A 15,841-nucleotide genomic window follows, 5' to 3' on the forward strand; every position below is an offset into this window, starting at 1 on the left:
AATGTGTTTTATTATAGCGAGATTTCCAATTAGGTAGCTTTTGCAAATTTCCAAAAAAATCGCATTATGGATTTCAGATGATATTATTTGTAATAAGCATTCCTTCAAATCGAAAAATTTCATCTCGAATTATTATCTTTTGTTCAACATTGGCTATTATAAGCAAGTGTAAAAATTTCTGAATTTACAGTAGTTTGCATCTATCATACGCATCGCGGTTTAAGATCCTACAAAAAAATGTCAATACACTTTTGACTGATATGGACGTTCCTTTTAGTCAACTAAATTATCTGTCCTCGCAGTGATTCCTATAAATTGTGTTGGTGCACATTCTAATGCACAATATAGATCATGTGTTGTTAGGTTATTTTTCATTGATCATATTTTGTCTGTAAACCAATCATTAGCAATAAGAAGCATTTGCTTCGTTCAACTCAGAAACAAATTCCAGATATGAATTTAAGCATTCTGCATCACCCAATGAAATCGTATCCTCGTAAGTTTCACTTACAACGTCCATTGTAATATTTTCAGGGTAAAAAACGAGATTGTTATTTTGATTCATTTTGCTGACATCGATAGTTTCGTATAAAGCTTCGCCTCTAATGTGTACTTCTGGTGGATCAATATTAACTATCCGATATGCCCTGATTTGTGTATGATTCTCAGATACTTTTCTCCATTTATAGTAAGCTAATACAACTACAAGTACGAAACAACCAACTGCTGCTGATGTATATGCTAATATATATTTTATCGACAATTCTGAAATGAAATAAACAAATCCGGTAAATTATAACTGTTATCAGATTGCTGAGTATGTGTATAGACAAATAAAAAAAAAATAGTTATTGTCTGTATGATAGAGACATCAATGGAATTGGAAAAAAGAGTTAAACTACATAATTTGAACACACAATTAAAATAAGGAAATGTGGTATGAATGTAATGAGACAACTATCCACAGAATTTCAAATGAAGCGGTAGATGTAAGCAACTATGGGCAAGCATACTACCTTCAATGATAAAAACCCATACCGTATGTATATTGTAGTCGCCCTCGAGATAAAAAATATGAAACAGTTAAATTGAGAAAACATACGGTTTAATGACGGAATAATAAAACAATTTACGAAAAAAAATATGACAGACATAGACAAACGACAACAAAATAACTGCATGCTTCTGATTTGGGACAGTTTATATAAAATTTTGCAAAACATGTTTGAAGGTGCTAACCCTCCCCTATAACATGGGACATTGGTGTTAAGTCACAAGATATTGGTTACTAGTATCTAAAAGTGTACGAAGAGAAGGAACTAAATCAAATCCCCACAAGTCCAGAAAATCCAAATTGAGAAAACACCATACACAAAACACGACCGTTACACAAAAACAAATGCTGCAACACAGAAAACTAAAGATTTGGCACAAGAACATCCCCAAAAATCGAGGTGATCTCAGAAACTATGGAAGAGTCAGTAGTTCTTTCTGTAATATTTAGTGATTTGACATTAAAGGAGCAACCAACCATTTTACTTCATGGGGAGGAGGCGGTAATGGTTTTGTGTTTGACCACATGTTTTTCTTCTTCGACAAATTGGAATACAATGTATTTTATTTAAAAAAAAAACATTATCCAGCCAATCCCTCCCATTTCAAGTTAAATGGTCGTTCCCTTAATAGAAACGTTTATTTAATTCGTTGTCTAACACTTAGACATCAACAAATTTAAAAAAAAAAAAAAAAAAAAAAAAAGCATTCGTACTTACAATTTTCTTTTCCTAAAGCGTGTAAAATGATTATCCTATGGCATATAAGGATGTGTGTTGGTAGTTTGTTAGACAAAGGCACACGACATCTTATTGGTATTTATCTTACCTGAATGTACTTTCTCTTTTGACATGTTAAAGTGAACATAGCCTTGTTCAACGCTTGTTGACACAGTTTGAAACGACGTTGTATTTATATCTCCTACAAACATTATATTTAATATTGAAAAAACAAGAATATGTGGTAAAGGGCATCCCTCCCCCGTGGCACATTGTGTTCAGTTCAAACTACCATCATGTTAACAGTTGACTGTATAATGAACATCTGTACTAAGTTTCGACTTAACCAATAAAGGGACCAAAGAAACCCTTAAACCAAATATGTAACTTGATGCTTGACAAGCGCACGAACACACAGACAGGAAAACACGATGACTTTCTACTATCGTAGCTGGGCAAAACAAGTGATAACGCGATTTTTGATTGAAATATAAGGTGTATTAACGCATATATACATGGTCAAGGCTTATCTTAAAATAAATCAGTAAAAAAAACTTAAATTGTATTTCAAGATACCAAAGTATGTAAACTATGCGTAAACAATAAGGAATTAGCTCACTGTTGTTTTTCTACAAATGAAAATTATTAGCTGTAATTTACCTGTGCTGTTGGTATATTCTGAAGACAGTGTCTGATTTTGTCCATCGTACTTTACGGGGTCAGAAGTTGATATATCAGCAAGCCTATCTGGAAAAACATTTTAAAGTTTGAAAAAAATAGAACATTCAAAGCTTGTTGACAACGTCATATATCTATAATACACGATATCGTAATCAGGACGGAGGTTTTTTAGTATGAGCTTGGTGCTTCAGTGGTAGATCAGGGGGTCCTGGGGTTGGAACTCCCATTTTTGTGACGATCAATGCATTTGAGTGGGTACATATGGTTGGAAACTCCCTTTCTGCTGGGTTGGGAACCCCCTTTTAAAAATAAGTGGATCCGCCCCTGTGACTCGATGATTGATACTGTAATGTTTAAAATAACCAAATCAGTATCTTTTTTATCTTTTTTTTTCTAGGAGGGAAAGCGATAGCAGTCAATGTACATTTCATTTGGGCCACGTTGGGTTTGGGGTTTTTTTTGGCGGTTCTTATTAAATTTGTTTTTAAAATTATTAGAGTTTATGAACAAAAATACAAACAATAAAAAATTGTTTACTATCTGTTTTGCTAGTAAAATTAGATAAATCGGATATGAATATAAAAAGAAGATGTGCTATGATTTCCAATGAGACAAAAGAGTGACGTAAGATACCAGAGGGACAGTCAAACTTATAGATTGAAAATAAACTGACAAGCTCATAGTTAAAAATAAAAAAGACAAACAGACAAAATAATAGTACAAAAGATACAACATAGAAAACGAAAAACTAAGCAACATGAACCCCAGCAAAACACTGGGGGTGATCTTGCTTATGTTATTACAAATCCGGTAAATAGTCTAATTCGGTAGGTCACATTCGTGAAAAGGGAAGGGGATTGTAGTAACGACATAAGGAACATATCCGATATCATCTGCGAAACGGTTATTCAGTAACGGTCAACCAACTCGTGATGGCGTCCGTGAGAGTTATGAAGGGATGATTTTACGGTTCACTATAGACCAATAGAAAAATAACAACTATAGGTCACTGTACGGTCTTTAGCAATGTGAAAAGCTCATTCCGCATAGCCATGCAGCTATAAAGGCCCCGAATGACAAATTCAAAACAATTGACAAACGACAAACCTAACGGGCTAATTTAGGTACTAATAATTAACCAAAAACAAATATGTAGCTCAGTAACAAACGAAAACCACTGAATACAGAATGTTGTGGAGTTAAACTAGTTTGAAGGCGCCAACCCTCACCTAACCTTGGACAGTGGTGTAACAGTACAAAATAAGAACAAACTGTAATAATGAGTTCAAATGGCCTTAAATCACTCATAAAACTGATAAAAATAAAAATAAAATTGATATCGATGTGTCACTGGGTTTCAGATATTTTTACATGGTGTTTGAAATTTTTCAAAATAAAAATATATCAAAAATCTGTCGATAGCTATTTAATGTATGATTAATTTAGTATAGGTTATCCACACAGATCCTATTTTAGTTTACTAGTTTACCAGTAACTTCCCTGAAAATAATTCCTGGTTTGGTGCTATGCTCTGAAAAATGTATATCAATTTTTAAAAACTGCATGTACAGATATATATTATAGCTTAGCTAGAAAAATAAAAAGAGGAAATTAAATACCTGCAGTTGTTATAATCTTTTCGGTTCTGTTTTGATTAATGTGTCCGTCACTGCTTTCATCTTCAAATTCTGCATGAAAAAGGAGGGAAAATACAGAAATAGATATAAGAAGATGTGGTATGAGTGCAAATAAGACAACTCTTCATCCAAGTCACAGTTTATAAAAGTAAACCATTATAGGTCAAAGTATGGTCTTCAACACTGAGAATTGGCTCACACCTAACAGCAAGCTATAAAGGGCCCCACAAATGACTAGTGTAAAACCATGCAAACGGTAAAACCAATGGGGAAAAAAAACGAAAAACGACAAACACTTATGAACCACATCAACAAACGACAACTACTGAACATCAGATTCCTGCCTTAGGACAGGTGAAAATAACTGCAGCGGGTTTAAACATTTTAAAAGGTACCAAACTTCACCCTTAGATGAAACAATAAAGTGTAACATCACAACACAGAGACGTTACGAACGGTGTTCGGTTTAGTAATGGTAACGTTAGTTGACGTCGTTTTTCAATTATTTCATCCAACTTCTGTACCAAACGTCAAAGCTTTGCAGCTTTTTATAAAACGGCTTGCATTTTGATGTTTAACTATGTATTTAAAAAAAAAACATGTTAACATGACTGATTACTAGTATATATTTTTGACATCATATTCTTAACAAAATGAAAGTGTATGTTTCAAATATTTGTCACTGCCCAAGCATGTCAATTGTTGCAAAATGCATTTATATATCCTCTATGATTCTTAGTAAGAATTCCGTCATCACAAGTATCTAGGACTAGGCATTTATATATATATGTGGAAATGACTTTTAGTGTATAGAACATATACAATCGTACTAGCAGACGCATCTATGTTACTAGAATCCAAAAACGAAAGCTTCGGCATGTTTAAAGCTTGTGCTACATATATATTTATCCGAAAATTTAGAGTAATATTTTGATAAATTTACATGTATATTAACACATGAAAATCGCTGGATCATATCAAGAAAATCATGATTGAATCATGCTTTTAGAGCTGTCTATGCGGTATGGGCTTTGCTCATTGTTGAAGGCCGTACGGTGACTTACAGTTGTTAATTTCTGTGTCACTTGGTTTAAAATGCAATTCTTTTGCATTAAAAATACCTAATCTTTTGCATGATACTTTTATTTATCCGACGCTTTTACGATCAGCAAATGGCTTAAAAATTTTGATGGAAGTCAAATTTTCTTGTTGATTTAAATAATTTTTCAAAAAAAATATCTCCCAAAATAATATCATCACACAGAACGTGTCAAATGCTTAAGAGACAACATGCTACACTTTCAGTAAATGGGAAATACAATTATATATTATAACGTTGCATTCACGGTCCGTGCAAAAATCGTTCAATTTGGACGTGGTAACATTTACGGGAGACACGGACAACTTGATGGAAATTGATGAAAAATTTGGCGTGTCCTTAACCTTAAAGGCTTAACCAAATCTTTAAAAAAAAATCACATTTCAGTAATAACATTTGTTTGCATAGTTCGTTTGTCTGTCACCAATCTAAAATACCCTAAATTATCATCGTACTCAAAAATCTTGAACAATGGCTCTATGGTAACATTTACGGGAGACACGGAAAATACTGAAAAAAATAAAATGGGAGAAGCTATGTTAAAAATAAAAATATTTTTGTAAAATTCAATAAAATCACATTTTTATGTAGAGGTGGCGAACCTTTCCTATTATTCATATAAAAATATTATAATATTGAAGTGTTAGCTTTCATTTTTGTGTACTCGAATTTTCAAATCTTACAGCTATATGGAATTTCGAAAATGGCTGCTAGATTGCGAACTTACAGGATATTTATCGTGACCGTTTAACATAATAAATATGATCATATCATATCTTATCTGTACAAATTTTATCGAAATCCATTCAGTAGTTAGTATTTTTTCTTCGTTTATATTTAGATGGTTGGTGCTTGTTGTTACGTCTTACACGGCAAATACGGCAAATTATGAACACAAAATCATTGTTTAATCATATAATGAGACATAACATTAAACAGGCGCGGATCCAGAGGGGGGGTTCCGGGGGTTGGAACCCCCTTTTTTTTGGACGATCAATGCATTTGAATGGGGACATGTAATTGGAACCCCCCTTTGTCCTGGTTTAGGAACCCACCCCCCCCCCCCCCCCACCCCTTTTTAAAATGACTGGATCCGCCCCTGTTAAATTTATTAAAATCAGGTTATATTTGATTTCGATTCAAATGAAAAATCAAGACAAGTTACTATTCAATAATGCGTAGATTTGATTTGTTTTTGTCATACTTACATCAAGAAATGGTCAAATGAAACATAGACCGAATACCGTGCGTAACGTCAGAGTATAAATTGGTGTTCCTTCATATTTGTATTCTTTATTTTGTTCACTCATTATTCTCTTTGAAAAATGATGGTTATTCCGTAACTACTTGATAACTGTATTCTGGACATAGTATTTTTCGGTAATCAATATATTGTTACCCATTTTTTTTTAATTTTTTTTTTACCCATTTTTTTTTTTTTACAGTTATTCTTAAAGTTTCAACACCCAATTATTCTCTTTTCTTTATTTTTTGCCTCGGTCATTTTCTCTTCTCTTTGTTCTGTAATCCACACCTTCTATCAAACATTCTACACTTTCTTATGTCATAAACGTACTGTATAATTCGGAGTTCAGTATGACGTGCATTATCACTGAACTAGTATACATATTTGGTTTAGGGGCCAATTGAAGGACGCCTTCGGGTGTTGGAGTTTCTCGCTGCTTTAAAGACCCGTTGCTGGCCTTCGGCTGTTGTCTGCTTTATGGTCGGATTGTTGTCTCTTTGATACATTCCCCATTTCTATTCTCAATTGTATCTATCATTGATACATGTATAATATAGTTGATCCGTTTCCATGAATTCATTCTAAAAAGACTTGAAATACGATTTGAGCTATTGTTTTTTTACTGTATTGAATCGCTGCAGTAAAGAGCAATAGTACCCATTAGTTGTCATTAGTATTTCATACATATTTATGAGGCCAAAATTACAGAAAAAAAAACGTATCGTTCAAGCTATCACTTGTTTGTGAACAAATACGTTATTAGGAATTTTGCTTTCCATTTTTATGTATATAACTTTTTAAAACAAAAAGCCTTGTTAAACGGATTGGAAAAAGTTTAAGGTATAAAGAGTACAACTGAAACATGACGTCATATTAATTAGTCTTATTTTATTTTAAGCCAGCTGAGAAATCACGATATATTTACCGACAAAAATGTCCAACTCTATTTCTTCATCTACCACGCATCCCATAACTGGGTCACATCTAGAAAAAAAAATTATAAATCAATTTGGAGAAAAGTTATTATTTTCATATATACAGTACTAGATCTGTATTTGCTGTACTGTTAATTTTGTTGTAGTATCAAATCTACCCAACGTTCAGTGGTCAACATTAGAGTGTTGACATATATGATGACTTTTATTTGACAAGCAAGTGTATTAAAATACATCGACCTACTCAATTATGAGACCCTCTACTTTTAAAGCATGATATCTATGATATATCACTTCTTCATTAAAATTTATATCAAATGTGTTTAGATTTTGTTACTACATGCAGTCCTGATTACAAAAACATACAAGATTTTATTTAAAGGTATACATCGGTTTACTATTATGAATATCACGAAAGTAAGGCGTTATAAAAGATTAATTTTCCTAATAAAAACTTCCTTCGGATTATTTCCTTCTTTCGTAATTTTTTAAAACCGTAAATATTTTGTTTTGTCCCAAATTTACAAGTTAAGAAAATCTTCCGACTCTGCGATCTATTTTACTGTATCTGGAAAATGTATCATAAAAAGACGGAAGAATGGAAAAGCAGACAAAATAACTGACCTTTGACTTGGTGAACAATTGCATCCATAACCACATTTAGGGCCGTACCGATTACTTCGGCAAGGCTCGCAAGGTTTACCGTATCCCGACGACATGTAACCGGCTGTGCATTCTAGAAAACAATATTGTAGACTCTGAATCAGATAGTTATGATGGATGAAACAAAACCAAAATTTCTCAAACCCCCTTTACAAACAATATAAATAAAGGTTTATAAATTAATAGACTATAATTAATAATAATTAATATCATCATTTAAAGAAGGAAAGGGACTCTATCCGAATAGATTTTATTATTTTTCCCGTGCCTACAGGAAAATATTTTGTTTTAATCGCGTCAGTTCGAGGCCCCCTTTTGTAACTTATTTCGTTATACAAACGACATAAAACCAGGTTCAATCCACCATTTTCTACATTTGAAAATGCCTGTACCAAGTCAGGAATATGACAGTTCTTGTCCATTCGTTTTTGATGCGTTTTGTTATTTGATTTTGCCATGTGATTATGGACTTTCCGAATTGATTTTTCTCTGAGTTCAGTATTTTTGTGATTTTACTTTTTCCTAACACTAAAAAGTGTTGCACTGTGTGATGTATTTTTTGTTTTTTTGCCACGGTGGAGTTTACAGAAAAGAGAATAATGGTAGATAAATAAAGTACCAAGGTCCAAAAAATTAGGACTAGTTAGATAGGTCAAAAACTATAAAGAATATAACGAAATAAACAACATCCCATCCAGACCCACTGATAATGATCCTTTAACTATGATACCGTATCTTATCAATACAGTGATTACATACCCATCCAGCCCCTCTGATAATGATCCTTTAACTATGATACCGTATCGTATCAATACAGTGATTACATACAATCTACTTTAATAATAATACATATATATATCCTAACCAACATATGTGGTGATGCATTGGATTTACAGAATACGAAATAAAATGGAAATAATTGGTTCAAGCTCACATGATAGACATAATGGGGCACTATAATTTTTTTGAAATAGAGAAAAATGTCATAATTTATTTTAAAGAATACAAATATAAATCCCGTCAACCCCCCTTTTTATCCCCACCACCGACAACAAACCACACACGCATCAATATTCAGAGTATGTATTGTTTTGTTGCTGGCGTATTTCGTCCATTCAGGTCAATACCAATGGCCACCTTTTCCCAAGTGTTTCACATTTGTTTTCGGCATCTGATTTTGCTCAGTGTTAAACATTGCGAAGGAACCTATTACTTTAAAGATGTTAATTTTGTCTTCTCGATCAAGTTACCAATTCTGAATATTCTAAAAGCATATAAATACATACCAACACATCGTCCGTTCTTCAATTCGTGGTTGTTACAACAGAATGTTCTTATCCCATCTCTGAAAATTATATTATTTTGGAAAGACTACATTTTAGTTCTAAAAGGGCAATAATTTAACACAATGTATATATATTTTTGAGTTGATACTTAAGTCTTTGCTCTTATTTCTTACTGGTGCATATTATTTGAAAGCAGGAAATACCATGCATTTTTTAAGATCAATTCCTCGACATCATGCATTCGAGTTGAGTAAAATTGAGAATGGAAATGGGGAATGTGCCAAAGAGACAACAACCCGACCATTGAAAAAAACAACAGCAGAAGGTCACCAACAGGTCTTCAATGTAGCGAGAAATTCCCGCACCCGGAGGCGTACTTCAGCTGGCCCCTAAACAAATATATACTAGTTCATGATCAGTGATAATGAACGCCATACTAATTTCCAAATTGTACACAAGAAACTAAAATTAAAATAATACAAGACTAACAAAGGCCAGAGGCTCCTGACTTGGGACAGGCGCAAAAATGCGGCGGGGTTAAACATGTTTGTGAGATCTCAACCCTCCCCCTATACCTCTAGCCAATGTAGAAAAGTAAACGCATAACAATACGCACATTAAAATTCAGTCCATGAGAAGTCCGAGTCTGATGTCAGAAGATGTAACCAAAGAAAATAAACAAAATGACAATAATACATAAATAACAACAGACTACTAGCAGTTAACTGACACAGTACGCTATCATGCGATTATGATATAGACCCCCTTTTTTCTCTCAATATTTGTTTTTTGCATTGTTTTAGCGTATTTTGTGTCACGGTGATAGTTTTACTTATTTTCACTAATTCAATGTGTTTCGATCTTTTCTATACGATATAACAATACCATTAGTTTTATAATTTTCCCTCTCTGTTATTGTTATGATTATGTTAAATCGGACGGAAAAGAGCAAAAACACTTTAAATAATTGAAAATTAGGTAAAACAAAATAGTTTCTTAACAAACATTTTAAAACATAACAAAAAATATTTAGAAAAAAGGGGTGCGTGTGAGCATGCTACCACGTTCGAGAATAATGAAATGGCACATTTTAGGCAGCGCTACATTGTATGACAGTTTATCATCTTGAAGACAAATCGTTATAGCATATTACGATACTTTGTTATCTCGAATCTCAGATAATGATTTTACTGGAAGAAAGGCAGAAGTGAAGGGGTGACAATATTTTTCAATTCCTTTTAAATAAGATTCCCATGGGTTTCCGAATGAAACTCGAAAATAAATGAAAATTTAATAGAATGTATTTATAACTTTGCTATCAACGCCAAATTACACTTGACAGGTCACGTCATGTTCACGGCGAGATAAAACTTAAATTTCATTGACTAACCTTCCACTTCTGAAGCACTCTGGACTTTTCGTTGTTTTGGCTGAGGAACAATATATTGCTAACAATAATAAAAACATGTGTTTCTTCATATTGTCTTATTCGCTTTAATGACTTATCTTTGAGATCAGACAGCTTGCTGAAAACCAATTCTAACGGGAAAACCTTTAATTTTTCAAATATGGAACAAAAATCGAGAAAATCCGAGGCCTTCTATTACGTATTCCGGGAAAAAAAGATTATGAAAAGGTTCCTTTGATATAATTAATATGATCTAATGACGGAAGATATTAAAACTAATATTTTTTTGTCCTTTAAATATGTTTGATTATAAAATCTATATATAGAGTTTCGGTCAGTATAAAGTAAATACAGGTATCCGTTTATCATAAACATAATTGGACAAAAATGAGTGTTTTAAAACTTTGCTTTGTAGTAAAAATCTAAAAAAATCAACATTTTGAATTTTAAATTTTGTGTCAATTTTAAGTATGCCATAAGAAAGGAATCCATATGAGTCATACTTCCGTGTCCTAACCCACTTTTTAAGTATGCACTATTTTGAAATAAAACGATATTTCCCAAAAATCCCTAGATTTTCATAACTAGCTATTCATATTAGATATGTCCTATTTTCGGTGCAAAATATAGTTAGCATGCATTTTGTGTCCGGGGATACATGGACACGTATGTCATGTATGTATGGCTTCATTGAAAAGAGTACAAATAAAAACAGCGTTCTTACTATATAAACAGATAAATGTCTTTGATAGTGGATACAGTAACCCAGTGCTATTTCTTATATAAAACTTACGATTAAGGCGGACACAGCTGGACACAAGATTATTTCTATATAAAACATTTAAAACTAGTGACTACAGACGGACACAAGTGGACGCAAATTAATATCGTATTAAAAAACTTATAGAAACTGCAGGCTACAGGTGGACACAGCTGGACACAGTGCTATTTCTATATAAAACTTTATGAAATAGTGGGATACAGGCGGACACAACGTTATTTCTTTATAAAATTTATAAAATCTGCAGGCTACAGGTGGACACAGCTGGACACAGTGCTATTTCTATATAAAAACTTTATGAAATAGGGGGATACAGGCGGACACAACGTTATTTCTTTATAAAATTTATAAAATCTGCAGGCTACAGGTGGACACAGCTGGACACAGTGCTATTTCTATATAAAAACTTTATGAAATAGGGGGATACAGGTGGACACAACGTTATTTCTTTATAAAATTTATAAAATCTGCAGGCTACAGGTGGACACAGCTGGACACAGTGCTATTTCTATATAAAAACTTTATGAAATAGGGGGATACAGGCGGACACAACGTTATTTCTTTATAAAACTTATAAAATCTGGTGGCTACAAGTGGACACAGCTGGACACAGTGCTATTTCTATATAAAAACTTTATGAAATAGGGGGATACAGGCGGACACAACGTTATTTCTTTATAAAATTTGTAAAATCTGGTGGCTACAAGTGCACACAGCTGGACACAGTGCTATTTCTATATAAAAACTTTATGAAATAGGGGGATACAGGCGGACACAACGTTATTTCTTTATAAAATTTGTAAAATCTGGTGGCTACAAGTGCACACAGCTGGACACAGTGCTTTTTCTATATAAAACTTTATGAAATAGGGGGATACAGGCGGACACAACGTTATTTCTTTATAAAATTTGTAAAATATGGTGGCTACAAGTGCACACAGCTGGACACAGTGCTATTTCTATATAAAAACTTTATGAAATAGGGGATACAGGCGGGCACAACGTTATTTCTTTATAAAATTTGTAAAATCTGGTGGCTACAAGTGCACACAGCTGGACACAGTGCTATTTCTATATAAAAACTTTATGAAATAGGGGGATACAGGCGGACACAACGTTATTTCTTTATAAAATTTGTAAAATCTGATGGCTACAAATGCACACAGCTGGACACAGTGCTTTTTCTATATAAAAACTTTATGAAATAGGGGGATACAGGCGGACACAACGTTATTTCTTTATAAAATTTGTAAAATCTGGTGGCTACAAGTGCACACAGCTGGACACAGTGCTATTTCTATATAAAAACTTTATGAAATAGGGGGATACAGGCGGACACAACGTTATTTCTTTATAAAATTTATAAAATCTGCAGGCTACAGGTGGACACAGCTGGACACAGTGCTATTTCTATATTAAAACTTTATGAAATAGGGGGATACAGGCGGACACAACGTTATTTCTTTATAAAATTTGTAAAATCTGGTGGCTACAAGTGCACACAGCTGGACACAGTGCTATTTCTATATAAAAACTTTATGAAATAGGGGGATACAGGCGGACACAACGTTATTTCTTTATAAAATTTGTAAAATCTGGTGGCTACAAGTGCACACAGCTGGACACAGTGCTATTTCTATATAAAAACTTTATGAAATAGGGGGATACAGGCGGACACAACGTTATTTCTTTATAAAATTTGTAAAATCTGGTGGCTACAAGTGCACACAGCTGGACACAGTGCTTTTTCTATATAAAAACTTTATGAAATAGGGGGATACAGGCGGACACAACGTTATTTCTTTATAAAATTTGTAAAATATGGTGGCTACAAGTGCACACAGCTGGACACAGTGCTATTTCTATATAAAAACTTTATGAAATAGGGGATACAGGCGGACACAACGTTATTTCTTTATAAAATTTGTAAAATCTGGTGGCTACAAGTGCACACAGCTGGACACAGTGCTATTTCTATATAAAAACTTTATGAAATAGGGGGATACAGGCGGACACAACGTTATTTCTTTATAAAATTTATAAAATCTGCAGGCTACAGGTGGACACAGCTGGACACAGTGCTATTTCTATATAAAAACTTTATGAAATAGGGGGATACAGGCGGACACAACGTTATTTCTTTATAAAATTTGTAAAATCTGGTGGCTACAAGTGCACACAGCTGGACACAGTGCTATTTCTATATAAAAACTTTATGAAATAGGGGGATACAGGCGGACACAACGTTATTTCTTTATAAAATTTCTAAAATCTGCAGGCTACAGGTGGACACAGCTGGACACAGTGCTATTTCTATATTAAAACTTTATGAAATAGGGGGATACAGGCGGACACAACGTTATTTCTTTATAAAATTTGTAAAATCTGGTGGCTACAAGTGCACACAGCTGGACACAGTGCTATTTCTATATAAAAACTTTATGAAATAGGGGGATACAGGCGGACACAACGTTATTTCTTTATAAAATTTGTAAAATCTGCTGGCTACAAGTGCACACATCTGGACACAGTGCTATTTCCATATAAAAACTTTATGAAATATAGGGGGATACAGGCGGACACAACGTTATTTCTTTATTAAATTTGTAAAATCTGGTGGCTACAAGTGCACACAGCTGGACACAGTGCTATTTCTATATAAAAACTTTATGAAATAGGGGGATACAGGCGGACACAACGTTATTTCTATATAAAACTTATAAAATCTGCTGGCTACAAGTGGACACAGCTGGACACAGTGCTATTTCTATATAAAAACTTTATGAAATAGGGGGATACAGGCGGACACAACGTTATTTCTTTATAAAATTTGTAAAATCTGGTGGCTACAAGTGCACACAGCTGGACACAGTGCTATTTCTATATAAAAACTTTATGAAATAGGGGGATACAGGCGGACACAACGTTATTTCTTTATAAAATTTGTAAAATATGGTGGCTACAAGTGCACACAGCTGGACACAGTGCTATTTCTATATAAAAACTTTATGAAATAGGGGATACAGGCGGACACAACGTTATTTCTTTATAAAATTTGTAAAATCTGGTGGCTACAAGTGCACACAGCTGGACACAGTGCTATTTCTATATAAAAACTTTATGAAATAGGGGGATACAGGCGGACACAACGTTATTTCTTTATAAAATTTGTAAAATCTGATGGCTACAAATGCACACAGCTGGACACAGTGCTTTTTCTATATAAAAACTTTATGAAATAGGGGAATACAGGCGGACACAACGTTATTTCTTTATAAAATTTATAAAATCTGCAGGCTACAGGTGGACACAGCTGGACACAGTGCTATTTCTATATAAAAACTTTATGAAATAGGGGGATACAGGCGGACACAACGTTATTTCTTTATAAAATTTGTAAAATCTGGTGGCTACAAGTGCACACAGCTGGACACAGTGCTATTTCTATATAAAAACTTTATGAAATAGGGGGATACAGGCGGACACAACGTTATTTCTTTATAAAATTTGTAAAATCTGGTGGCTACAAGTGCACACAGCTGGACACAGTGCTATTTCTATATAAAAACTTTATGAAATAGGGGGATACAGGCGGACACAACGTTATTTCTTTATAAAATTTGTAAAATCTGGTGGCTACAAGTGCACACAGCTGGACACAGTGCTATTTCTATATAAAAACAGTTATCTGATGCTCAAGATTTTGAGTTTCAACACAAAAAATTAATAAGGGATTTTAACTTTTGGACAACTGAAATTTAATTGACTCATGTCAAGACAGTCAATATAAAAATAAGGACATGTTGTACTGTAAATTCAGAAATTAATGCGAGGTTTTTATTATTGCGAAAAATGCAACAGAGTTGTAAATGCAATAATATAAAATTTTATATTATATAATTTTTATTATTTTATAATATTTTATATGAATTAAACAGGATTTTTCTCAAAATCGTAAAAATTAAAATCACATTTAAGTCTAAAATGACAAAATCGCAATAATAAATGCACCCAATAATTTCTGAATTTACAGTATTAAAAATTTGATATTAGGCCACACGTAAATATATTTTGGTTTGTCCAAACCATACCCATAAGCAGTGAGTAGGTAGGTAGGCATTTTCTTTCATTTTTCAACAAAGAGAAATAAAATCGTCAAATGTTTTTTCTCTATGCCAATCGGATTAAAACAAAATTTGTTCACATCAGGACAATACAAGATTTTGAGTAGGCAGTTATTTTCTGGGTAGGTAGGGTTAGGGCAAACAAACATAATCTTTTTTATGGCCTAAATTTTTTATGACTAACCCTAGAAAAAAGGCAATAAAAACTG

The 15,841-nt window shown here is 33.3% G+C and overlaps 1 protein-coding gene across 1 annotated transcript; it reads right to left on the minus strand.

Annotated features, from left to right (window-relative positions):
• Positions 1 to 331: 331 nt before the first annotated feature.
• Positions 332 to 10,830, minus strand: LOC139483584 (uncharacterized). The gene is made up of 8 exons (XM_071267589.1): positions 10,710 to 10,830; positions 9,320 to 9,378; positions 7,995 to 8,106; positions 7,361 to 7,419; positions 4,073 to 4,141; positions 2,433 to 2,519; positions 1,882 to 1,974; positions 332 to 765 (listed from the first exon to the last, which is right to left on the minus strand). Exons 1-8 carry the CDS (start codon positions 10,796 to 10,798, stop codon positions 404 to 406), a joined length of 930 nt encoding a protein of 309 aa, XP_071123690.1. The 5' UTR covers positions 10,799 to 10,830; the 3' UTR covers positions 332 to 403.
• Between the last annotated feature and the right edge of the window lie 5,011 nt (positions 10,831 to 15,841).

Source organism: Mytilus edulis, chromosome 7 (assembly GCF_963676685.1).
Source record: "Mytilus edulis chromosome 7, xbMytEdul2.2, whole genome shotgun sequence".
Lineage (NCBI taxonomy): Eukaryota > Metazoa > Mollusca > Bivalvia > Mytilida > Mytilidae > Mytilus > Mytilus edulis.

Coding starts and splice junctions, on each gene's coding strand:
- LOC139483584 (XM_071267589.1), bottom strand. CDS start 10,798: ATGAAGAAACACATGTTTTTATTATTGTTAGCAATATATTGTTCCTCA. Junction 9,379..10,709: donor GAGTGCTTCAGAAGTGGAAG/GTTAGTCAATGA, acceptor TATAATTTTCAG/AGATGGGATAAGAACATTCT. Junction 7,420..7,994: donor AATTGTTCACCAAGTCAAAG/GTCAGTTATTTT, acceptor TTTTTTTTCTAG/ATGTGACCCAGTTATGGGAT.